Raw genomic sequence first — 25,349 nt, forward strand, 5'->3', positions numbered from 1 at the left:
TATAATGACACTTCATTTCTAGTTAAAAGAAACCTCTAGCTCCATCATCTCACACACAAACTACTTCCGTTTTTACTTGAAAGGAAATTCCTTTTCAAGGTTCACAGTACATTAAAGACAGCTGCAGTTCAGAGCTTCCTCCAGACACTTTAAAAAGCTGCAGATACAGCACATGAATGACATGGATCATCGAACAAGACAGCCCCAAGTGAATCCTCTTCATGTTATATTTTCCGGTCTGGGGTGTGTGTGTGTGGATGTATTTGTTTGTGTTTATTTTAAATCAAGCCCTTGAAGGAATGCAGGTGTTCCCTAAAGTGACTATCTTGAGTGCTAATTTCTAAAGAAAGGTAAGGTAAAAAGCAAATTTCTAGTTAATGACACTTTAACAGCAGATGGTCACTACATAGTACTGTCCAAAGAGGCAATCCTCACAAAAGCCACACATTCTCTGCATATATTTCCACACTGCCCTGGACCTCACAGTGTTTATCTGCAAAACTCAATTTGGGACTCGGAACCAGCACAAGATTGATAAACTGGAGTAGGAAGGATTCTGGCACAGAGCATTTCCAGCAGAAGCAGAGAGTAGTAACTTGGTTTATTTCCAGAACAGTCCCCAAAATGGCATAAATAGCTACAAAGACAAACTATTTTCTTTTTTGTAAATGTAACTTATTTACTTATATCTGGAAAATGGGGGGGGGGGTTATAACTTAATATTGAAACAGTAGTCCTCTAAGAATGTTTAAGACACAGTAATATTTAATAGCCAGTGAAAGTTATAGAATTGTAGTGATAAGAAAGGTGTAATATATTTTGAGATAATAGAAGATGCATTCATAAGCAAACTATTTTCATTAGGAATAACACATTGAATGCAACTGGAGTTGAGTACAGGGCTCAGGAGCATCCAAACAGCAACAGGATGCTTTCTGAGGGCAGTTCACAGAGCTAAACTCTGAAAAATTTCCAGGAGCCGTTCAGGTGTCTAATTACTATTTAGAGACAGAGATTATTTAATTAATGTATCTTAGAAAGAGGAAATTTTGGATTCTCATCTCTATTTCACTCTTCCAGAAATTCTTTAGTTCATGCCTGGGTTATTCTAAGTATATTAAGACTTATTATCCCTTCTTCACTAATAGGGCAATCTATGGTAATAAAAGGGTAATATGCTAATTAGACCAGACATCCTCCTGACAAAACCCTCATCCAGAGGGAAGCCCGGGTCCCGGATACCAGAGGGAAGCCAGGGGAAGGAAGGCCTTATCTTGCACGAATTTCTACAATATATAAAACCCTAATAATACAAATAGACTGAAAACCGAACAACTGGTCGCTATGACATCTGCTGACCACCAGGAGACATGAATAGAATATCGTGGGCAGGCATTGGTAGCAGGCGACAGAGCACAGAAAATGGCAGGCATAGACACTGGCAGGATGGTGGAGCAGGTGAATAGAAGTGCCAGACCAAGGTGGGGTGCCAGTTGCTGTCATCAGGGCGAGCCTCTGGTGGTTACTAAAAATTCTTTGTCCTGCCAGGCATCGCACCTGCTGCAGGCACCAGCCCTGCTCACACCTGCAGCCAGTCCCTGCACCTGCTGCTGGAGCCCGGTGCCAGTCTCAATTGCTCCTGATGGCTTCTCCACCTTCCCTTTCTCCAGAGGGGCAATTGGAGCAGCAGCCACCGCTTGCAGCCGCTGCTAATGCCAGCTCCAATGCTCCATGTTATCAGTGGATGCGAGCGGGGATGGCACTGTCGGCATGCGGGAGTGGTAACAACAGCTAGAGTGAGCTTCAGGCAGACAGGATCAGGGACCACAGTGGGAGGAACCGGGCAGGGGTGCAGAGGACGGGCCGAGACTTGCCCCCGTGCCCACCACAGCCTCAAGGCCCATCGTTCCTTCAAGGTGCAGGAATTCATACACTGGGCCCCTAGTACTTTAATAGTCCAGGACTCTTTTATTAAACAATAAGTCTTACTAATGTAATACTTTATGAAAGATCTCCTAAAGTATACCGGCAACTTACTCTTGAAATCAATTCCTGACTATTTCTTTGAAATACATGACAATAAAATAGGTTCTTCTCTTGGTCAGAAAAGAAGAGGGAAGGGGTAGAGCTTCCGTTTGTAGGTAAAGAATGAACTGAAATGTGTTAACTGTAATCTGGGGGTGAACCAAATCCCTTGGGGAGGGGGCAGCTTAATCAACTGCAGCTTTCTGGATTCAGCTCCCAAATACCTGGTTTAGAAGATTTGGGGTGAGGTACAGGAAAAGTGCATCTTCAAAATGACCTACAGTGATTCTGAGGTAGGAAATGCACTGAAGCAGGACATGAGGAAAACTGTGGACCTCTTGCTTCTCCGATGAATGGAGGGTACGGATCGCACACTGCTCACAGGCTGCTTCCTTTGCGACAGCCGCTGCAGCGAGCCTGCAGCCAGTGCCCCCGCAACCTCTGCAGAGAACTCTCCTGTCACCTGACCCTGAATTCAGGGCTCTTCTGTTGCAACGCACCAAGCTGCCACAAAGAAAACACACTGGCCAACTGCTATATTATTGTTGGCAAGCACCGAAATTTGCTCAAAACCTTTACAAATGAAACCCAGCTGCTTAAGCTCAAGAACAGATGTCTTCTACCACGTGTGGCTTTGATAGATTAAATTGGGCATAAGAAAGAGATGAAATATACGAAAATCAAATTTGCAAGATGTTTGTCATTAAGTCTGTTTAACAACAACAAAAAAGACGGAAAAATATATTTTTCACTAGAAGAGGTTAAGTAGAATAGATTAATAATATTCATAACAGCTACTAAAATGCATGCTATGAATAAACTGCTTAGTATATATTCATAAAATCCAGGCCAAAAACAAATATCTAGAAATGCCCATGGGGGGGGGGGGTTAGAGGGGGAGGCATATGTCTGTGAAGCCACATGATTTAGCAAGAGGATCCTTTTCCTTTAGACCCCGCCTCCAATTTGAACAAGTTTTCACTCAGGGCATAGGAAATTAAGTAGGAAATATTTAGTGATATTCCCTGATTTCAATAAGCTGTAATAAGCCTATGAAAACAAATATATAAGAAACATATGTGTGTGGCTATGTATAGGATGTATAGGAATGTGTGGAAGTAAAAAGGCAATTTGTTTAGCAGCCTCCAATAGATGGCACCGTCCCTCCTCTTCCCATGTCACCATGGAACTCCTGTTGCTGTTTTCCAGGTCACTGCACAAGCCTCAATTGCTCAAAGCCTAAGTGAAGCTCCGAGACCGCTCAGCTATTCCTCCAAAGAGCTGATGCCATTCCCTCACTCAGATGAGCTAAGAGTTTATGGCTAAATTTTCAACGTATTATTCTCATAACACTAACCTTAAAAAAAAAAAAAAAAAAAGGAACATAAAAAGACTTTGTAATGGATTTGAAAACAATACTCAATTGAGTATATTAACTTTAACCAAGACCACAAACATTCAGTTGAGATTGAGCCCCCTAAAAAGGAACATACTCATTAAAATTATATCCTATCTAATAAAGAGGGAATATGCTAATTGTCCATCACTCCATCACAAAGATGGCTGCATCCACAGCTGAGGCCAAGTTCCCATAAGGAGCCTTAAGGAGCAATCAGCAGGGACCTGAGGCTATGCCCTCCCCCGCCCCAGGGGGACTTGACAGGGGACCTCAGGTCGCACCCCCCACCCCAGCACCAGGCCAGGGGACCTGAGGCCACACACCCTGCCTGACAGGGCTTGATGGGGGACCTCAAGGTGTGCTTCCCATTGTCCTGGAGCTGGGCTAGGGGACCTCAGGCTGCCCTCCCGCCCCAGTGGCCACACCCGCCACCAGGTGGGGCTTGACACGGGACCTTAGGCCATGCCCCCTCACCCAGCAGGGCTTAACAGGGGATCTCAGGCCCTGTCCCCCACCTAGCGATGCTTGATGGAGGACCTCAAGGCATGCTCCTGCTCCAGTCTGGGCTGGGGGACCTCAGGCCACACCCCCTGTCCTAGAGCCAGGCCAGGGGACCTGAGGCTACACCTGCTGCCTGGCAGGGCTTGACAAGGGTGGGACTGGCTGGGTCTGGATCTAGTCCAATGGAGGGTGAAGGGACAGCCAGGTCTGGGTCTCACATGATTTTGAGGTGCATATGGGTGGGTAGGGACTTGACTCTGGGTCCGTGGCTTGCCCCAGACTCTGACAGGAGGAAGGTTTTCATATACATTTGACTAATTTTCTTTCATCTCTGACACTTCTATTATAGAGAAAGGACAAATATCAATATTAAATTATTTTCTCTAATTAATCCCCTTTTAATGTGCACATATTTTGTGCACCAGGTCACTAGTACATCTATAATTGGCAATTTTTTTCAGACTTGATAAATAAAATTGCCTTCATTTTCCTTTAAATAGAAACCAAAATAAAGCTAAACACTTTAGCAAAGGCATAGTTCGATCACAAATATTCCCACAAACATGACAGAAAGATGATTTCATGCAGAGTTTGCAAAACAAACCTGGCTTCAGCTTTCCTGAAGCTGCACACTATGGGCCTTGGCATACCTTCTATTTGAAAGAAAACAGAAAAACTTTAAGATGCCTTGTTATATTAAATTGTCACACATCTTGCTGGTATCTCATCAGTGCAGCTCCCACATCACAGAAGTTGAATGATTGATGCAAACGTGATTTAAGTCACTATTTCCTTACACGTAAAACTCCCATAAAAATTGTGAAGATACCAAGATGAATTTGGGAACATTATGTACCACAGGATACTATCAGGCAGTAAAAACCTATGAACTAAAGCCAGTTTTCTGCACATAGCTTTTTAAAAAAGCTAGATAAGCCAGTTGGAGAAAGACATATATCACATGATCTCACTCATATGTGGGATATAATGATCAACAAAATTTGATGATCAAAAATAGATTCAGAGACAAATGATAGGGGGCAGATAAAGGGCAACCAAAGGACTTGTATGCATGCATAGTAGCATATCCAATAGACACTGGTACTGGGGCACTGAAAGCTTTCCCAGGTGAAAATGGCTGGAGGGTCAAATGGGGAAAAATAAGACAAATGTAAAACTCTAGACAATGGAAAAAAAAAAAACTAAAAAAAAGCTAGATATGTACAGTAATTTTATTGAGGACTCTAGAAGGGTCTAAAACAGTTTCAGATATTAAGTTCCAAAAATCAAATGAAAGATGTACAAACAGCTAGTCTCAAAACTGTAGCATGTTAAGGTTTCTGATGCAAAATTTATGAAATGTTCTTCCTGAGACATAAGGCTTGCAACTACTGTTTTAATAAAGGAGTGAAAATTGTGTGCAACAAACTGACAGAACTAAAGACTGCCAAGTAAATGAGCTACTTGTTTCATATATTATTTTTGCCAATATGGTGTACCTTGATATCTTGAATTTCAATAATCCTATATTCCTTTGTTTACTGTCAAAATATTTCTGTAGACACTACAGAACTACATTACCATTATTTTTCATAGTAACATTTCCTGGATACCAAAGTTCAAGTAATAATATTAAAGTGTTTCTTATAATATTTCTAAACACATAGCTAGTAAATAAGTAACTTCATAGCCAATATGAATTCATTATAAACCAAAGAGTACTGGAAGAATTCAGATTCCTATCATAAATGTCAGGAGCAGCTGTTTTAGATGTTTTTGATGGTCAACATAATCCAGAACCTCTTTCAAGAAAAACGTCCCTTAGCCACAGTGCCTAATTCTTTCCCTCTTGGTAATGAGTGAAGACATATCCCAAGTGGGCTACATCTGATTACTATAAGGGTCAGCAGCCAATCAAATTCTATCTCCAAAAAAAAATTAAAAGTTAGAGACAGTGAAACATTTATGTTAACTCTAGAGAGTGAAGCTAACAATGGTCTTGGAAAATCAGGGAACGCAGACACTATTTTTGGTCAGGTGCAAAATAATGAGCATGTCCAGAGACCCAGACTCCTCTATTCATCACGCTCTGTGCCCTGTACGGGAGACACAGCACCGGCGCCCATGAACACAGTGCTTTCCTCTGAGAAGCTGAGCTTCCAGGAAGAGAGTGGCAGGTATAATGATAAACCATGACAGGTACTGTACAGGAAAAATCAGATGGACAATGAGGGGTTATGCAAGGGATCGCATTTAATTTAAACTGTGAGGGAAAACTTTTACCTGGCATTTAAGTGAATACGCAGAGGAGATAAGCGAATTGTACTTACGTTGTATTTACTCTCCGTGCTGTGGAAACGGCATGTGGGAAACACCTGAGGGATAACGGGTTTGGGTCATTTTGGAAAGGAAAGATCTACGTAGCTGATGGTCAACGAGTGGTGAGATGAGCTACAAAGGAAAGAACTGGATTTTGTCCTAAATGCAAGCAGCTTCCATTAAAGAATTTTAAACAGAAGTAAGGGAAGAGACACACGGAAAAGAGGCGAATGTCCATAAAGACCCTCAGGGACACAGACGAATGGAAGGAACTCAGGGCCTCTGGGTCCCCCAAGATCTGTGTCTTCATAAGCTTTCCTTTCCAGTGGTTATCAACCTTCCTAATGCCGCGACCCTTTAATACAGTTCCTCATGTTGTGGGGACCCCCCAACCATAAGGTGACCAGAAGTCCCGCTTTTGGTGGGACAGTCCCGTGGTGTTTTAAAAAAGTCCCTCGGGTCTTAGGCTCTACAGCAGCGGCTCTAGCAGGGTCACCTAAGACCATTGGAAAACACAGATATTTACATTACAATTCATAACAGAAGCAAAATTACAGTTATGAAGAAGCAACGAAAATAATTTTATGGTTGGGGGTCACCACAACATGAGGAACTGTATTAAAGGGTTGTGGCATTAGGAAAGTTGAGAACCACTGCTTTAGACCTCATTCAACATCTTTCTCTAAGTTTCGGTATCAATATCACAATATCAAAGGAATGTGATAGAGATGATATTGAAGCAGAGAAATTAATCCAAGACCCATAGTTTCTCCAGGGTTAAAAAATGGTAGGGCCTAAAAATAGGAATAAGTTATTCTGATAACTTATTTGGGGATTTTCTGTATTTAAGTTATAGGAATAAGTTATAGGAATAAGTTATAGTCACAAAATCACCCTTAGATATTTTAATATTAAAAGTTTACAAAAAATATTAAAGACAACAATGTAAGTAGCTTACAGATGAAAAAAAAGTGTAATAATCAAGACCAACAGGGTCCATCTGGACCTAAAATGTAGCCATAGGAAAACTTTAATAGACAACTTAGCTGATTAATACGTTTTCCTATAATTAATGGTCAATTAAGACAGTAAAGGATTTATAAAATGTTATTCTAGATTCAACTGGCTTACAATTTAAAAATAAACACCCTAATTTGAATTAATCAGATCATTCTAATACTATTACCCGTGTTTCCCCGAAAATAAGACATCCTCCGAAAATAAGACCTAGCACATGGAAAGATAAGACATCCCCTGAAAATAAGACCTAGCGCAACTTTGGGAGAAGAAATTTAATATAAGACACTGTCTTATTTTCGGGGAAACAGGGTATTAACCAGAAGCCTTCAAGTACTTGTAATTTAAAGACAAAAATTATGTATGCACACATATATAGGTATATATATATAGAGAGAAATATATCACACACATAAATACATGACTTACACAAATGGTTTCCACCACTGTTAAAGAACATAAACTACCTTCTCATTAAAAAAAAAAAAAAGGCAAAACAAAATAATTTGAGTTAGCACCAAACAGTTATGTGAATACCCATTACCAAGTCTACTCTGCAGAATTTAAGTTGAGAACTACAGTTTAGTCACTTCCCTCCCAGGAAAATTACCACAAAGATCAAATTTCTTACATCTGTGATGCTCACCACCACTTGCAGCTTTTACCGATTAATAGGCTGAGATTAATTGTTGAAAGTGCCACATAAGACCTGTAGTAGAAAATAGTTTAACACAGAACTGCATTTACACATGTAACAGCTGTGTTGGTCTAACAGTTCAGATTTTCACTGTATTTTGCCATATGGTAACACAGATCATTTTTCACTTAAAATATTACCAAAAACCATGCCCTATAGCAATATTTACCATTCTAATTTTGAAACTACACATTCACATCTATGTTTGTTATCCTCCTGTTACAGCATTCCTTATTTGCCTTAATTCTACTTAAAATATTTAATAACACTTATTTTTCTGAATTTAAATTAGTGTTAACCAGGTCAAAAACAAATGTTTCAATAGAAAATCTATGGAATATGACCTGGCAATGAAGAGGCAGGATGTAAAATTCTAGATTATATAAAAACGTAAGAACCATAAAGATGGGGACTTATTTTTATTCATTGGATTTGGGGATTTTCTATATTTAAAAAGATCTGCTTCCTATCTCACCTATTTTTTTCTATAACTCTTTATTGGCATAGAATTAGTCCTAATCTTAAGGGGGGAAAAAGTTGGCTGCCAATTTTGATCTTTATCTGATTGCTATAATAATTTACTACCCTGAATTTAAGGGGGAAAACATTGTAGAAATTTTCACATATACATTTAACAGAAAGCTAAATAAATATCTCACCTTTTAAAATCCCAGAACATGAGGCCCATCCATGCCAGAAGGGCACATTATTGCTACCAAAGTGTTAAAAAAGCAAACAAACAGAAAGAGTCCTTTAGTTTTTAGGTCTGTCAATCCATCACATTTCCATCTTCACTAAATTCCTTCAGCAGAACTAAGAAGGCTGGTAGTGACCAAAATGGTGCTTTAATACTGTTTGCACTGCATTTATTATAATTTCCTGTGATTCTCTTCTGTGTTTTGAAAAGAAGCAGGATAGTACATTTTAAGTAGAAATGAGAACTACAAACTTTCACCACTAGAGTTCAATTTTCACTTTTAAACAAAACAGCAATTATCCATTCCACAATCCCTACCTTTAAAAAAAATGCATTTCTGAGGCAATCACAGTGTACCAATATACAAAACACATTGTTCAACGCATCTACCAAGGTGTACCCTTGCTTCCTTTTTTCTAAGCCTGTGTCTCCTCAAGTAAAACATTGAAGATAAGATTTAAGCAGTGATAAGATTTAGGCTGATGAATCACCCTACATACACATAAGTCAACCCAGCTACTCTTTTCCAAGTGGGAAGAGGTCTTTCCACTGACTGTGACTTGGCACTAGCATACATATTTCTTCCATATAGAACGTTTAGGTTTCCATATATCTACTTTAAAAGTTTTTTTTTTTATTAGCCTGCACCTCATATTCTCCAAATGTCTCAAGTTGTCATTTTTAAACATAATTACTTTAAATATGGAATTAAGTTCAGAATATTAATTTGGCTTTGTCATTCAGTTAAGAGTCATGACCACTTCACTTGTCTGTGCTTCTTATTTATCTATTTTTGTGATCATCACTCTCCCTGAAGTATATGCAGAAGTAATGATTGCAAAGCATTACAAGATGTCAATGAATATTTGACTCTGATAGTTAAAGTTGTTTATTCTTGGTTAAACTCATGGTCTCTGCTTATAGCACATTCTTTCTTCATCAGGAAAAAAGCATAAGAACCATGAAGCTTATTTTTTATAAAAAGTTATAGGTACAGAAATCACACCCCCCCCCCAAAAAAAAATTAAAAGTTCATTGTTAACAAAGGTAGGAATACATATTGAGATTCATTATGTTAATAATACTAAAGAAGCTATGGGATTCTTTTGAATTTTTATCTCAATTTACATTTCCAGCTTGGTTGTCTCCTATTCCTATATAATTAATATTATTAATAATGATACTAATCATATGTTCCAGATACAATGTTCATCAACCCTATGGCAAATATTATTATTATCCCCATTTTACAGCTGAGAAAATTGAGAAACGAATAAGATACCTCATTTGAATTTACACATCTAATAAGTGGTAGAGCTAAGACTCAAACCCAGGGATCCTGGGCCCAGGGATCATATTCTTAACCATTATGTTACGGAATAAATTAGTAGAAACATATACTCACACACAAATACTCACATGAAAGTGCCCTGGACAAGGAGTCAAAAAGGCTATATGACATGGAGGGAAGCAACTGCCTTACTGGAAAAGTAAGCAGCTATCTATTATTTTCAGGTCCCTTCTAAGCTTAGCTTTTATGATTCAAAGATTCAGTCTTTACTAGCATATGGCCTCTTTGTTTTTTATTGACATATCTCAATAATGAACTAGGTATTCATGTTTCCAGGGAAATGGTAAGAAAAAGTAAAAAGTTACCTCAGGCAATCAAGAAATAATATAGCATGAATACAGGAATAAGAATTTCACTTCCCATATATCATGCTTTGAGCTCATGAAACATTCTTAAGAAATAGTTACCCTAAGGTCTTTCTAGTGTCTTCTACAAAGTATTAGATAATAACTTTTTTTTTGAAAATTAACTATCAAACCATAAATGAACTACTCATTGTTCCTTCAGATAAATACAAAAAACTCCTTTGAACTACATTTGTCTAGACCAGAAATTAAAAGCATCACCCATAGCCAAGCCATAAAAAAACAATATTGCAATAGTGTCACGGAGTTCTTTGAGGTTACGAAAACATTAATCTTATAAGTGCCAATCAAAAGTACATGCCAATTGACAATACATACTTTTTAAATAAATAACATCGCCAATTGGTTCTTTAAAATGCATTTGCAAGTACATGAGGCTGAACTCTCAGTGTATTTTGATCTCTCATGGTACCTTTGTCCCTGGCTTAATTTTATAAAGCCATTTTCTCTTTATTTTCAAACTTGCAATGACTCCCTCATTGCAAATCACTATCACAGACAGTTGTTTCATGTTCATCAAGTTGTCTTTCTTCTAACTTGAAAATACTTCACGTACTCTTATAATTACTCTTTTATTTTTAAAAAATTGTGCTATCCTTTAGTCAATTTTATACAAAAATAATTCTTCTGGACCAAATGATCACTAAGCAAACCCTGTTCTTACATGTGCATAAATTCTGACATATTCACAAATTATAATTACTGCTATTATAAAACTGGAGATTTACTCCATGCATCCATATAAAAATTCAAACAAACTTCAAAGTTAAATAGCTAATCTATAAAAATCTAACAGTGTCCAACTTAAAATGATCAAAACAAAGTTTATTAGTGTTATTTTCTTAAATTCTCCCCATATAAACTGTGACAGTATGCTGACAACCAACTTTATAATCAAGGTTCCAAAGTGGGCTGCACTTTTTTCTTAATTGCTAGAGAATGCAGAAACTTTGAGTCCCTTTAAAAATATCCTAATACACTACCTGGAAAGCTTTGCCCTGATAGAGAAAAAAAACTAGTTAAATTACAGAGCAGTTGGAGGATGGGGTCTGAAAACCTGTAGCCATTCAACTTCTGCCCTGAACTTCCCGTTCTGTGATAAGAGCCACAGCAGCAGACATTAACGGAGGCCCCTGTCAGCCCCGCCCTGCGGGGCGCTGGTCCTCTTACCCCTCGTGTGCATAGACAGAAGGATGAGCAAGGAAATGTGAAGCCGCCAGGGTAGTTCTTCCAGCCAACCCACTGCGGCAGGAGAGCAGTGCATGCAACCTGCCTGGGGACACCTCCTGCTTCTTGCCTTTCCCTTCTTTCACTGAGACTCCTCGGCTGCCACCCTTGTCAGAGCCGCAGGCAAGCCTGCCAGCAAGCCCGAGACAGGACCGTGAAAGACAAGCCTGTTACAGACTGGTGCTGTCACCAGAGGCTTCCCCGGATCACCTCGTGGGGAGGACAACAAAGGGCAGCGAGGACCCTGAGCAGGACTGTTTTCTTAAGAAAAGCGCCCGGCCCAGCTGCCCACACAGGGGCCAGCTCAGGCAGGCACCTCCCTCTGCACTGGCCACGCCAAACTCCCCAGATCTCTAGGGCAGGGAGGAAGGGATTCCAAAGCATCGCACACCTACCCTTTACGGTCATGAAAGAGACTGAGTCTTTGCTCAAGGGTTTCTCTCTGCTAACATGGTTAACTGGGAATTGTAGAAGGACAAGGAGGAAAACTTGGTGGTTGTTTTTCAAATGAGGTAACGGAAATATTGCAGCACATAAAGTGTCGTGCTATGGAAGTTTTCTCACGCTGTATGTACATTTAAATAATGAAGCAAACGCTTATGAATCAGATAGGAAAAGGGGCCACCTACCATACACCATCCTTAATGAATCTTTTAAGTTAAAATGTTTTAGTTATGCTGCTCATTAATCAATTAACTTTAAGTGGCTATACTTTGAATTTTCCTATGTAGAAAATAAGAACCACTGTGAAACTAACCACTTATTATGTGAATAAAATCACTGTAAGTTATTCAATATTTTATATTTTAAATGTAACAATCTGTAAAATTTGATTTTCCATGATATTCTGGGTACCTTTTTCAACACACACACACACACACACACAAAAATAAATAAATAAATAAATAAATAAATAAAATAAAAAAAACTTTAAAAGACTTTTTGTTTAACTTTTTTCTCTGAGAATTGACAATAACAAAAGAATAGAAAGAAGTATAAATGAATTGCCAGTATGTGTAAGAACTGCAATGTCACCACAGAGAGGTACAAACAGAAGCCGTTATTAAGGATTCATGACTATAAGACCGCAGACATACTATAATGATTAACTCTCAGTTGTCATCAGATGTATTTACTTAATATTTTAAGATTTATTACCTTGGAAAAACATCTCTGCCATCTTCTTTATTTTTAAGAGACACCTCCTCCCTCCATGCACACATACTGCCATCTCCCAGCCTTACCGTACTAGCTGCCACTCAAATCTATTCTCCAGCTTAGCCCAACAATTACAAAGACTGCTATCAACTCAACATCCAAACCTCACACTTTTATGAGATGACATTTAACAGAAACATGGCATTTTTAACCTTGTAGGGTATCTTGGAGTAGCCTACGCTTAAGAACCCACACATTTTGTATTTTACCAAAGTCATGCCACTTACACGTCAGGAAAATGGAAGCTGGGGTGGTGAATGAGGTAGTCTTTCAGTATCATTTATCCAATCTCTTAAAGCTAAAAAGGGAGACTGAGGCACACTAACATGAATCAGAGTGATTAGTAGCAGAGGGATCACATGTGGGAAAGCAGACAAAAAATCAAGCAAGAGAATCTCTTCTTCAAACTTTCTGCTTTGGGCTCAGAGCCACATCACAACATGGTTCCACTGCCAATTTGGAACCCAGCCTTGCTCTCTGGTCGCGGAGTGAATGGCTGAAACATGGGACAGCTCCCCTCGCTCACACCTCCCAGTATGGGTATCCACAGATGGTCCAAAGCATAAAGAGAGGATTGTTGCCTTCCTCCTTGAATCCTAATTCAGTTCTAAACAATTCTTTATCAGCCACCATTTCTGATTTTGTACTATGTGCTTGCTGAAGTACATGCACTCAAGAAATTTATAATACCACAGAAAAAGGAATATAAGCATCTTATATGTACATGAAAGAACTAAGTAAAAATGTAAGATGTTTTATGATGAAGATAAATTAATCATAAAGATGATAAATTCATCATAAATTCAACAAAGATGGGAAATCAGAATAATGGAAGGGTTAGTCTAGGCCCAACACTGAAGGGACAGCTGGATGTTGAAATATGAATTGAACTAATATAACTAATATATACAGAATAAAGGGCATGAGAGGAAAGATCAAAGATTAGAGATGAAATTAACTGTTTCATTTGTGCAATAGCATGCGAAGAAAAATCTTTCTGGAACAGGCAGTTCCTATTAGTAAATGGTTGGAGAGAAAGATGAAAACCAGATTGTGCAGAACTCTGAATGCTGGTATCAAGTTTGGACTATGAATTTGATAATAAGTAAGTATCTGGATTGATGATTTTTTAAAATTTTCAGATTTCAGCATATAGGATGGGTCTCTGACCTTAAACTTCCAAGTATGTGAGAAGAATTGAAAGTTAGATCGGAAGTGTGGGGAAAGGTCTCCACGGAGTCAAATGTTTTGTTAATACAGATTTCTTTCTTTTATTTACAATGCTAAAAAGTTCAAGACCTGTCCCTATTAATTTTTTCCATTTTGCCTATATGGTTTAACTTATGCTGGGTGCCAACAATGTTCTATAAAATGCGTAATTAGGTTCCAGACAACGAGGCTCGAAAGATCTAAAATTGTTATAAGGTAGATCAGAAATCTGGCTTAGCAACACGATCCCAATTTGCTTATGATACAGCATTCTCACCTTAAAGTACACCCCAAATGAGGCTGCAAAGAAAGCTCTGAGACAGTATTAAGAGAAAGGTCTCAATCTGAAAATATACACAAGAGGAAAAACAAGGATCTATGAAGGAGAACTTCAGGACGCTCTACCAATATGAATGGGACATGTTATCGCCACGTGTCACTGTAGAGCTCTTACACAGATCCACTTATTATAGATTGGTGCCGTCTGTGCTATGGAGCAGAGAGAACTTTGTACGCTATCTGTACAATCTTGGGCAAATTATTTAAACTCTGTTCTACGGTTTATTCATTACCTAACTGTGAAGATTTTATACAATTAAGCAAGTAAATAAACAACAGTGCTCAGAAAAGAATATCAGAAAATGGTCAGCAATTTCCTGACAATTCTCACTACTCTCCTGCCTTCTGACAAAAGTAATCCCAGGGGCAGGAGACCTCCCTCAGAATGGGAGAGGGTTCAGGCACCTGCCATGCTGCAGGGGGCGTTGGTAAGGGTCTGTGCCCACCTCTGTTGACCCCCAAGTTCTCAATAAGGACAATTATGTGAGACCATAATCAAATAAAAAATAAAAAAGTAATCCCACAAAACCCTTGTTAGCGATAATGTTCTTTAATGTAACGTTTACCAAATTGCTCCTTCTTGTCACAAACAATGTGAACACTAACAGATGAAAAGTGTTTCTGATGTTAAGTCAAGGTTTTAAAGTTTTCAATAGCAAATATTTATTTACTCAAGTTATTTGTACTTTATTCATTAAATGTCCACATAATTGAAGTAGAAGCAGATGAAACAGTTTTAAATTACGCTATCTTTTTAACAATTTTTATTCGTAACTTACTTTCACATACCCCCGCCTCACAATCTCCTGATTTTTGTATTTATACAGTATTTAAACTATATCAGGGACTGTGTCTAGAGAGGGGATCTGAGAACATTACAAAGTAATGATGTGTGTGGAGTATGTGTGTGCTCCCAGGTGATTGTTTTGCTAAGAGTGTGAATTCAAGTGCAGATCAGTACTAACTTCAGCATAAAAACTGTATAGATTTTTGTATAGCAGGTAAGATGTTTTTGTAGAAAAATATATATCTTTTAAAAAATGCAGATCACAACTTTTTGAGGGGCTTCTATGCAATTAGATTTAATGGCTTTTGATATTAAATGTTTCTAAAATGTAATGGTTTCTTTAATTTCTTGACCTGTGCATGATAGCACAGCAAACTCATAGGAACTAGCGTCAATAGTAAACTCTGGGTTTTTTTAGAGTATTGAACAATGAGGTGCATGTTACTAATGTTATTTGGAACAACATCTACCTTTTAATTCAACTTCTGTTAAAAAACACAGACTGCTAAAAATCTGTAATAAACTTATATATATTCAAAAGAATGGTACCTGCGTTCAGGACAAAACCTTCCCCTGGAATGGGGGAAGGCAAACATACAACCACACAATGACAATGCAAGACAGTAATTGCCAGCTATAGGGAAGGATCATGGGAAATCCAGTGGATAAACAAAGATTAAGGCCGATGTGGGGTGGGGAGTGGACTTGTGGGGAACAGGCATCTGAACTAGGTCTTCAGAGATAAGAAGGAATTCACTGGGCGGAGGGGGGCCAAAGCAAGACTAAGCTAAGAGAACGGATAGTACAGGCATTTGTGAGTAAGAAAAAGAGCAGTGTTTGCAGAGAACACAAAAGTCTGAGAGATTGGAGATGCCTCGAGAGCAGCGAACTGAGGCTGGAAAAGCAGAGGGGAGGGAGAAGTTGGGTGCAGCCTGGTTTGATTTGATCCTGCAGACAAGGGAAGCAATGCTTTCATTTCTGAAGGAGGTAATTGCACATTCTGTAAACTGACTGCAACTCCTTGCAGCTGATTATATTCCAAAATGAGCTAGAAATGTTTTTGAGGTACAATAAGAAATATTTTCCTTTTTATCTAAGAAAGTGGAGCGATATCCTCACAATCCTTAACAAGAAGGATTTCTTTATTACTTGAACATCCCTGCTAATATTATTTAGATCAACATCTACTTTTTAATTAAACTTCTATTCAATCACACAGACACCTAAAAACAACAGCCAGGTCCTTCTTGCCATTGGAAGCTATAGAGTTGAGGTCCCTCCCATGCCAGAGTTTTGCACTAAAATATTTTCAAACTTGCATGCTTGGTGTGTGAAAAGTAGAAAAGTGCACTCGGAACTGTACAGAAATTTTCATTTTATGATTTTGAATTTTGGCTGTACACTTAATGTAACGATATAAAAAGTTATTCCCTATTTGGTGGGGGGGGGGGGGCAGAGAACACTAGAACTTAATTGTACAGAAACATCTTTCCTGACTTTGGAGTTTACAAAGACCACAACTTCAGCCCGCTCTCAGGCTGCCTCCTGCCTCCTCACCCCGTCCTCATTTGCAGCATTCCACATCACTGGTCATTAACCACCCGAAGCTCCCTTCAGCTGCACAGAGAAAGACCATCCCATCACTACAAATAAACAATCCCTTCCTCCCTCCAGCGAGGGATACGTCATTCTGAGCACGTCTTCCCTCCGCTTTCATGGCTCTGCCAAGGTCCCCGTGAGTGGGAAGGGTTTATAAAAAGAGGGAGAAAATATCCCACAACTTGTCTGCAGCATGGAGAGAATGATTTGTGTTCTTTCTGACGGGGTAGGACTGTCACTGCTGATCTGCTTTCAGGCCTAGATTAAATGTGATAAGGGCTGACCTTCTTTAAGTATTCACACATTATGCACTCATGGAGAGCAGGCAGGACACAAAAGTCCTTCAGATGTTCTGGACATCAATCAAGTGCACAGCATGGAGCCTGCCAAACTTTTCTTCCATTTACTCAGGGAGAGGAAGGGGGGAGTCCAAGACAGACTTAATCAAGTTTAAAGCTATGCCACAGTATATTTTGGGACACCATTGTTATTAAAAAGGTGCTATTTGGGGGAAAAATTCTCTATAGTTACCACTGGCAACAAACAAAATTCTCACATAAATATAAAGACATCCAGATTTCACTCCAAGCTTTCCAATGTCAAAATTTTTACTTTAAGCCAGGTCTCAGTGGCTTTAGGAAATATTTCAAAAAATAATTGTTCATTAAGTATATATTTCAAGAACTGAAAATATAATTTTCTATAACAACCACACACAAAAGGTATATTTTTGAAGAATTTATTAAAGTAATAGAGGAAATACATTTGTAAAATACTTTACATATGTCTTAACATAAATTAAACACCAATCAATAGCATAAAACATTTTTCATCTAATGTAAACATTACTATTATTAACAGTGGAGAGCCCCAGTATTATGGAATGAACATGACAATATCATCTGATATAGGCTTTCAATGTTGGTCTTTTAACTTTCCTACCCCCAAATGCATTAAAAAAGAACTGAGGTAGCTTTAGAAAAAGGACAAATAAGCCTCAAACTATAATATTCTGAAACACGGGAACATTGTGTACTTGGAGGGCATTATTTGCCCGTCAGTGCACAGCCAAACTCATGAGAGCAAGATGCTTCATGGAATTTTACAATAGAGCATATCAAATTCATCTTACTACCACTTACCTGGAGATTGCAGAGTTCTTTTTAAAAGCTCATTCAGACCATGAATATAACAAGAACATGCACAGCCTGCATACAATATAAGCAGACTATACTCAAAAAGCAATTAACATTAAAGAATAGGAAGAGAAATAAAGGCCACTTGTGTGATTAAACTACCAATGAAAATTAACTCAGTTAATTTGCTAAGATAAGCTCTCCTGTTAAAAACCAAAGCAATAGACACTTTTCAAAAAAGACATGCAGAAGGCCAACAAATATATGAAAACATGCTCAAAGTCACTAATCATCCAAGAGATGCAAATCAAAACACCTGTCAGAATGGCTATCATCAACAAATCAACAAACAACAAATGCTGGTGATGATGCTGAGAAAAAAGAACCCTCATGCACTGCTGGTGGGAATGCAGACTGGTGCAGCCACTGTGGAGAACCGTATGGAGTTTCCTCAAAAAATTAAAAATGGAACTTCCATTTGATCCAGTAATCCCACTCCTAAGAATATATCCCAAGAAAACAAAAACACCAATCAGAAAGGATATGTGTACCCCTATGTTCACAGCTAAGATTTGGAAACAGCCTAAGTGCTCATCAGATGAGTGGATTAAAAAACTGTGGGACATCTACACAATGAAATACTATGCTGCAGTAAAAAAGAAGGAGTTCTTACCATTTGCAACAGCATGGATGGAATTGGAGAGCATTATGCTAAGTGAAATAAGCCAGTCAGAGAAAGATAAATACCACATGAGCTCACTCATTTGTGGAATATAATGAACAACATAAACTAATGAACAAAACAAAAATAGAACCAGAGTCATAGAAGCATCAAACAGACTGTATAACCTATGAGGGAAGGTGGAGGTGAGGGGGTTAGAGATCAAACAAAGGACCTTTATGCATGCATATGAACCTAACCAATGGACACAGACAGGGAAAAGGGAGTGAGGGCATGTGCTGGGGGGTGGGGATGGCCAGGGAGGGGTCAATGGGGGGGTATACTTATGTAATATTTTAAACAAAAAATAATTTAAATTAAAATAAAAAAGCAAAACAAACTTCCAGACTTTCCTTTAACCCAGTAAAGGCATATTCTGCTTAGTTTATCATCTGGTTTCATTCAACTAACGGCTAATAAGGTCAAACCTGTACCCTAGTAATAGGGAACTAGGTGACACATAAATATGAGATTACTGTTGACATTAATCACTGCAGAGTAATCCATGACCTGGTCTATATAATTATTTCAGACCAAAAGCTGAAACTGAATGGGAAGAAGATGTCTTGGCAGAGCTGGGAAGCAAGTTATAGAAGTTATTTCTAGATAGAGAACAGGATGATGACTATGGTGATAATGATACATGCCACTTAGTGAACTTTTACTGTTAGGCACTGTGCTATGTATCTAACATAATCTACCTCTTTGAATCCTCACCACCTGCCTGAGAGTATCCTCACCCCCATTTCACAGATGAGAATACTGAGTGCCTGTGTCAACAAGGACTGGAACTGGTGAGGACTGACAGGATCTGACACCAGCACTTCACTAGCAGGGCCCCCTATGTTTTTGCTCTGTCAGAAATAACTGGGGCAGAAACGGTCCATTCAATAGAAAGAAGACTCAGAGACTCTGGGAGCTGGTGAAATTCATTCCGGGAATGTGATCGTCACAAAGTCTTACCCTGAATCTCAAACCCGTCCACATCAGAGAAGGGGGGCAGCAGACACACTGGAAGCCAAGGCAGTGCATTCAGAGGTCAGCAGGTTCAGATCAAATGAAAGATGGACCTCTCCAATTTCTTTATAAAAATGATGATAATAATTAAAATAGATACATATTATCACAACTTTAAGGCTGTATATTGTACACATCTCATTTATCTTTCTCAGCAGCCCTTCAATGCAGGTATGATCAAGCACACTTTATAAGTGAAGCAACTAAGGTGAGTGGGGTGCCCTGGAACAAAGGAAGAGGTGTGTTGTGGTTTTTTTGTGGGGCTTTTTTGTTGTTGTTGTTGTTGTATTTGGCTTTCTTTTTCTTTGAATAGGCCTGTGCATGAGGAGGTATACTGAGGCCACTCTGCAGGCTTAGGAGAAAGAATCCGTGGATGAATGGAGGCACCAGAGCCCTGTCAGGTAGCCCTCCCAGCAGATGAGTCTGACTGAACAAAAGAGGCTGCTTTCTTCACATCATGAGAAGGCATTTCTAGGTCCACTCTGCCCCCTGGGAGGCACTATGTGAGAAAGGAGCTTAAATGAGGATAGACATATCCTAATTCTGTAACGGTTACCACTTTGGCCCCAGACTCCTCAGAATTAAAGTTACTCATTGGGAACGTCATGAACCACTGAAGCAATGACCTGACTCGCCTGCAGCTCTGTTGCAGAGGCATTCACAGGACAAAGGTAGACGATCTTTTCATCATTAGTGCTAACCCCCCCTTGAACAGAAGATCAAAATCTCTAGTGCCTGTGCGCACCCCATGCCGGCCATCGGAAAAATCTGAGCGCGCTTTCAGATGTAAATCACTTTTTAAAGGGGGTTACTACCACTCTTAATTCATTCCAAAGTCAGCTATACCTTAAATTCATGCAAATCCAACTTAGACTAATAAGAAATACCAAGCAAACTGAAGATAAAATTTTAAGTAAGAACAATAATGTCAATAAAATGTTATTTTATTATATCTTGTGTAATTCCTCATAACTCCCTCAGACTATATGTGAGAAATAAAGAAGGAACACTGTAATACACATATAAAAATACAATAGGAGTTGAAGTATAGGTCTTATTTGAACATTTGAAGAATCAAGGCTAAGGTCACACACCATATGAAGATGCTTCCTAGACAATCTATTTTTCACTGTTTGGAAAATACCTTAAGTATGTATATAAGAAATTACATGATAAAAGTTTCTTAAAGTACAAAAAGAGACATTCATAATAGAGAAAAGTTTTGTTTTTATTTATCATATACTAGCCTTTCCATAGACCAGCGCTTGGCAAACTCATTAGTCAACAGAGCCAAATATCAACAGGACGACGATTGAAATTTGTTTTGAGAGCCAAATTTTTTAAACTTAAACTTCTCCTAACACCACTTCTTCAAAATAGACTCGCCCAGGCCATGGAAGAGCCACACTCAAGGGGCCAAAGAGCCGCATGTGGCTCTTGAGCCACAGATTGCTAATCACAGCCATAGACAGTCTCAACAACATTGCTGCAGTATACAATATGTCCATTTCTTAGAAGCATTTAAAAATTGATGCTAGAAGAAATACAAAGACTACGGAAAGTTAATTATTTTAAGGTAACATTTTAAATATATGTGCACAGAAAGATAGATTTTCATTTAAAAAAAAAGTTTTTTCTTGCCAGAATTTTTCAATTCAGTTTCATAAAATGCTAAACCTTTTCATCTCTTGTACCAACAAGAAGTCAACTATGTACTATCGGGTCTAGTAATAATTAATGTCGTTTTTAAACATTCATTTAAAATCTTGCTTGGCGTTGACTTGTATTGACATAACCTTCAAACACGTGGTATCTACAGAATGTGTGAAGTGCAATTAACAAGTTTTGCTTGAAAAAGTTTGTGTTTGGTTTGGTTTTTGTTGCAAAACTAGGGCTAAGAAGATGGCGGATGAAGAGCATATTCGGCACTGCATGCTTTACGAGTTCCAATTAGGAAGACAAGCAAGTGAGGCTGCAAAAAACATCTGTAGTGCTCTTGGTCAAGATGCAGTTAGCGCCAGAAAATGCCAGCGTTGGTTTGAGAAATTTCGCGAGGGAAATTTTTCGTTAGATGACAAGAGTGGTCGAGGCCGTGTGTCCAATTTCGATCAAGAAGCTCTTCAAGCTCTTTTGGTGCAAAATCCTCAAATTACCCAACAAAAGCTTGTGACAACTTTAAATTGTTCACAAAGAAACAATTTCCAATCAATTGCGTGCACTTGGCAAAGTCCAAAAGTTTGGAAAATGGGTTCCTCATGAGTTGACCGACAACAACTGTAATCAAAGAGTCACAATTTGCAGTTCGCTCCTCTCTCGTCAAAACCGTTTGCCGTTTTTAGAGCAAATTGTTACCGGAGATGAACAATGGGTGCTGTCTGTTAATTTGAAAAGGCAGCCTCAATGGTTGGACAAAAATGAGGCTCCGCAGCCCACGCCAAAACCTGACTTGCATGCGAAAAAAGTGATGTTGTGTGTTTGGTGGAATTTTAAAGGAATTTTTCATTATAAACTTTTACCATCTAACCCAGTGTTTTTCAACCTTTTTTGGGCAAAGGCACACTTGTTTCATGAAAAAAATCATGAGGCACACCACCATTAGAAAATGTTAAAAAATTTAACTCTTTGCCTATATTGACTATATATAAAGTAATTCTCTTGAATAGGAATCAAAGAAACACAAAGAAAGTATTTTATAATTACTTTATTATGAAATATTAAGTAAACAAAATAGTGAAAAATTATAAAATTCTTGTCTTGTCTGCACCTACAGCACACCAGGCAACATCTCGCGGCACACTAGTGTGCCGCGGAACAGCGGTTGAAAAACGCTGATCTAACCAAACCATTACAAGTGCAGTGTATAGTGCCCAATTGGAAAGGTTAGCCCAAGCTTTAAGAGAAAAAGAACCCACGCTGATTAATCGGAAGGGCGTAATTCTTCACCACAATAACGCACGACCGCATATTGCAAGAATCACTGCTGAAAAACTGCGCCAGTTGGAATGGGAAGTTCTCCCTCAACCTGCATATTCTCCTGATATTGCCCCTTCCGATTACCATTTGTTTCGTTCTTTGCAAAACTTTCTTCTTGGAAAAAAATTTAATAATGAAGAATGCCTCAAAAATGCATTGACCGAATTTTTTGCATCAAAATCACAAGAATTTTACAACAGAGGGATTAAAATGCTTCCTGAGCGTTGGGCACAAGTTGTAGAAAACAAAGGCAACTATATTGTTGATTAAATTTTGTTGTATTGTTTAAATAAATTCGATTTTAAAAAGTATTAGAAAACGACATTAATTATTAGTAGACCTAATATTATATTCAATTATGCTCCTAATGACAGATGGTTGACACCAAAAGAATGCCTGAAACATACTGTATCCCAAATACACATAAATACAATCCCCTTATCTTCCTCCACCTGTCCCAGAGATAAAGCACAGCTGCTTAGTGTTTTGAATTTTTTTAATGAGAAGTAACAGTTTTTGATAATCTCACTAAAGCCTTTCTAAGATATTCCATACATGGATAATTTTTCACAAGACTAGGGGTTAATTTGAATGTTTAAACAACTAGTTTGTAAAAAAAAAAAAAAAAAAAAAAAAAAAAAAGGAAAGGAAGGAAATGAACCCCCCACTTATAGACCTTTTTTTGATCAGAGAATGACACAGAACAATGAAATCAGACTTAATGCAACCCTTTCTCTCTGTGCTCTATCTGGAGCAGTGGTCGGCAAACTGCGGCTCGTGAGCCACATGCGGCTCTTTGGCCCCTTGAGTGTGGCTCTTCCTCACAATACCATGGCCTGGGCTAGTCTTTTTTGAAGAAGTGGCATTAGAAGAAGTTTAAGTATAAAAAAAATTGGCTCTCAAAAGAAATTTCAATTTTTGTCCTATTGATATTTGGCTCTGTTGACTAATGAGTTTGCCGACCACTGATGTAGAGCATTGTGGCAAAAATCAGAGAATAATTGATGTGCATGAAATAGGAGAAGCAAGAGGCTTTAATTATGAAGGTGAAGAGGAAAACCTTAAATATCACAATATCAGATAAAACCAGTGACCTATTTAGACACAAAAATAATTCTTTACCAGTCCAATGTATTCATGTTGAATACAAAAGAATTAGTTACATGGGCATTCCTTTATTTGGCCCCCTTGCTCTACATTTGTTATAGTCAGTCAGCAATCTCTGTGGTTAGGTCTGCTACCAAAAACTCAGCTGAAAAATTAGTCAAGTATTGAGTTATCTTAAGGATTATGCCAAACAAAACATTCAAATCCACCTTAACCAAAATGAGTAAAACTTGCATTTATCCCAATGATTTAGGGCCTATTAAGATGATCAATCTGACTTAAATAGTCATCATAATTTCCACACTGAAGTCTCCCGACAGTTTACAGAGGAAACACCTCAAGACCTCAATACATCTCATTAGCACCTTCAACAAAGGATGTGCAAAGGAAAAAAGGGAGAAAGTTCTTAAGAAATAGCTGCTCTTTTAGAAATAGTTGTTTAAAAAGAATTCTCAATTTTTGATTAAGATGATATTGGTATAATCAGAAATTGACAATTGAACAACAAAAATGTTTACTTCACTCTATGAATTCCAGTGAAAGGACTACAAATTGTTCATCATAGCTTAACCTTGCCTCTTCAATAAAGAATCTTGCCTCACTTTGTATTGGTTATATAATATTACCTCTTTGTGTTGGTTATCTTTCCAGATGTTGTTACAAAGAGAAATAGCCTATGAAAAGTAAGCTTGAAGTTTATCTGAATTGTATGAAACGTGATAGGTTAATTTCATGTTGGGGGTAAAGAAAATATCAAAGTGCTGCTCTCCTAGAGCAGATGCTTAGGATGTCCTTTAAAAGTCCTTGTGATGGCTTACAAGGTCCAATGACCTCATTGGACCCTTCTCCTATTATTCTCCCTCTTCCTCATCCTGTTGCTCAAACATACCATTCTCCAGCTCAGAGCTTTGTATCTGCTGCTTCTCTGCATAAAATACTTTCTTCCCTTAATATTGACTTAGTTTCCTCCATCATCTCTCACAAGTTTTTGCTCAACCTCCTCTCAATGAAGTCTACCCTACTGCTCTAATTACCACTACAAATCTCATTCCCGAATCCCTCTGTTGACCCTACTGGACCTCTATTCTCACCATTCTAAAATAATTCTTCTTTCAAGGTAAAAAACCCAATGAATTTTTCTCAGTCTTCATCCTTTTCATCCATAAGTGATACTAGATATTGCAAGTACTTCCCTTCTTAAGAGCATCACATTTAATAATAAATTGAACAAATTAAACTTATGAGGCACTTGCTAGAAGCCCTTCCTTTGTTTTTCATGATGAGAGCCTAGCCATCCCAGTTTCTTTCTCTGTATTCATGTAGTAAATATAGGTGAGAATGATTCTTTCCCAATGATCTCTTTTATTCTTGTACATTCTATGCTCCCATATAATGTCAAGGCTTCAGCTAACATCACTTTGATTATCAGGATAAATCTTTTTTTTTCTAAACTGCCACTCCATATTTCCAACTGCCAATGTATGACTAACTATTATTTCTTCTACAGTAATTCAGATACAACCCTCTAATCTCTGTGGACATTGTCATACTTTGTAGCATCTAGGTTTAAGCCCTTCTCACTTCCTGTATGTTGCCCATTTTTCACTTGTCTGTGACAGAACTCCATCAAAACAGAAGCTAAAAA

At 38.3% G+C, this 25,349-nt stretch overlaps 1 protein-coding gene across 6 annotated transcripts in view; it reads right to left on the bottom strand.

The window, feature by feature from the left end:
- The window catches only part of BMPR1B (bone morphogenetic protein receptor type 1B), a 371,913-nt gene that overhangs the window by 100,658 nt on the left and 245,906 nt on the right, over positions 1 to 25,349 (bottom strand). For 2 of the 6 annotated variants that reach the window (XM_045570677.1, XM_045570675.1), the window contains exon 1: positions 11,542 to 11,752. The exons of the other annotated variants lie outside the window; for them this stretch is intronic. In XM_045570677.1, the coding sequence (XP_045426633.1) occupies positions 11,542 to 11,635 (94 nt within the window). In that variant the 5' untranslated portion in view covers positions 11,636 to 11,752. Of the gene's footprint in view, positions 1 to 11,541; positions 11,753 to 25,349 lie in introns of those variants that run through there. 6 annotated transcript variants of the gene reach the window in all.

Source organism: Pipistrellus kuhlii, unplaced genomic scaffold, assembly GCF_014108245.1.
Source record: "Pipistrellus kuhlii isolate mPipKuh1 unplaced genomic scaffold, mPipKuh1.p scaffold_m20_p_1, whole genome shotgun sequence".
Taxonomy (NCBI): Eukaryota; Metazoa; Chordata; class Mammalia; order Chiroptera; family Vespertilionidae; genus Pipistrellus; species Pipistrellus kuhlii.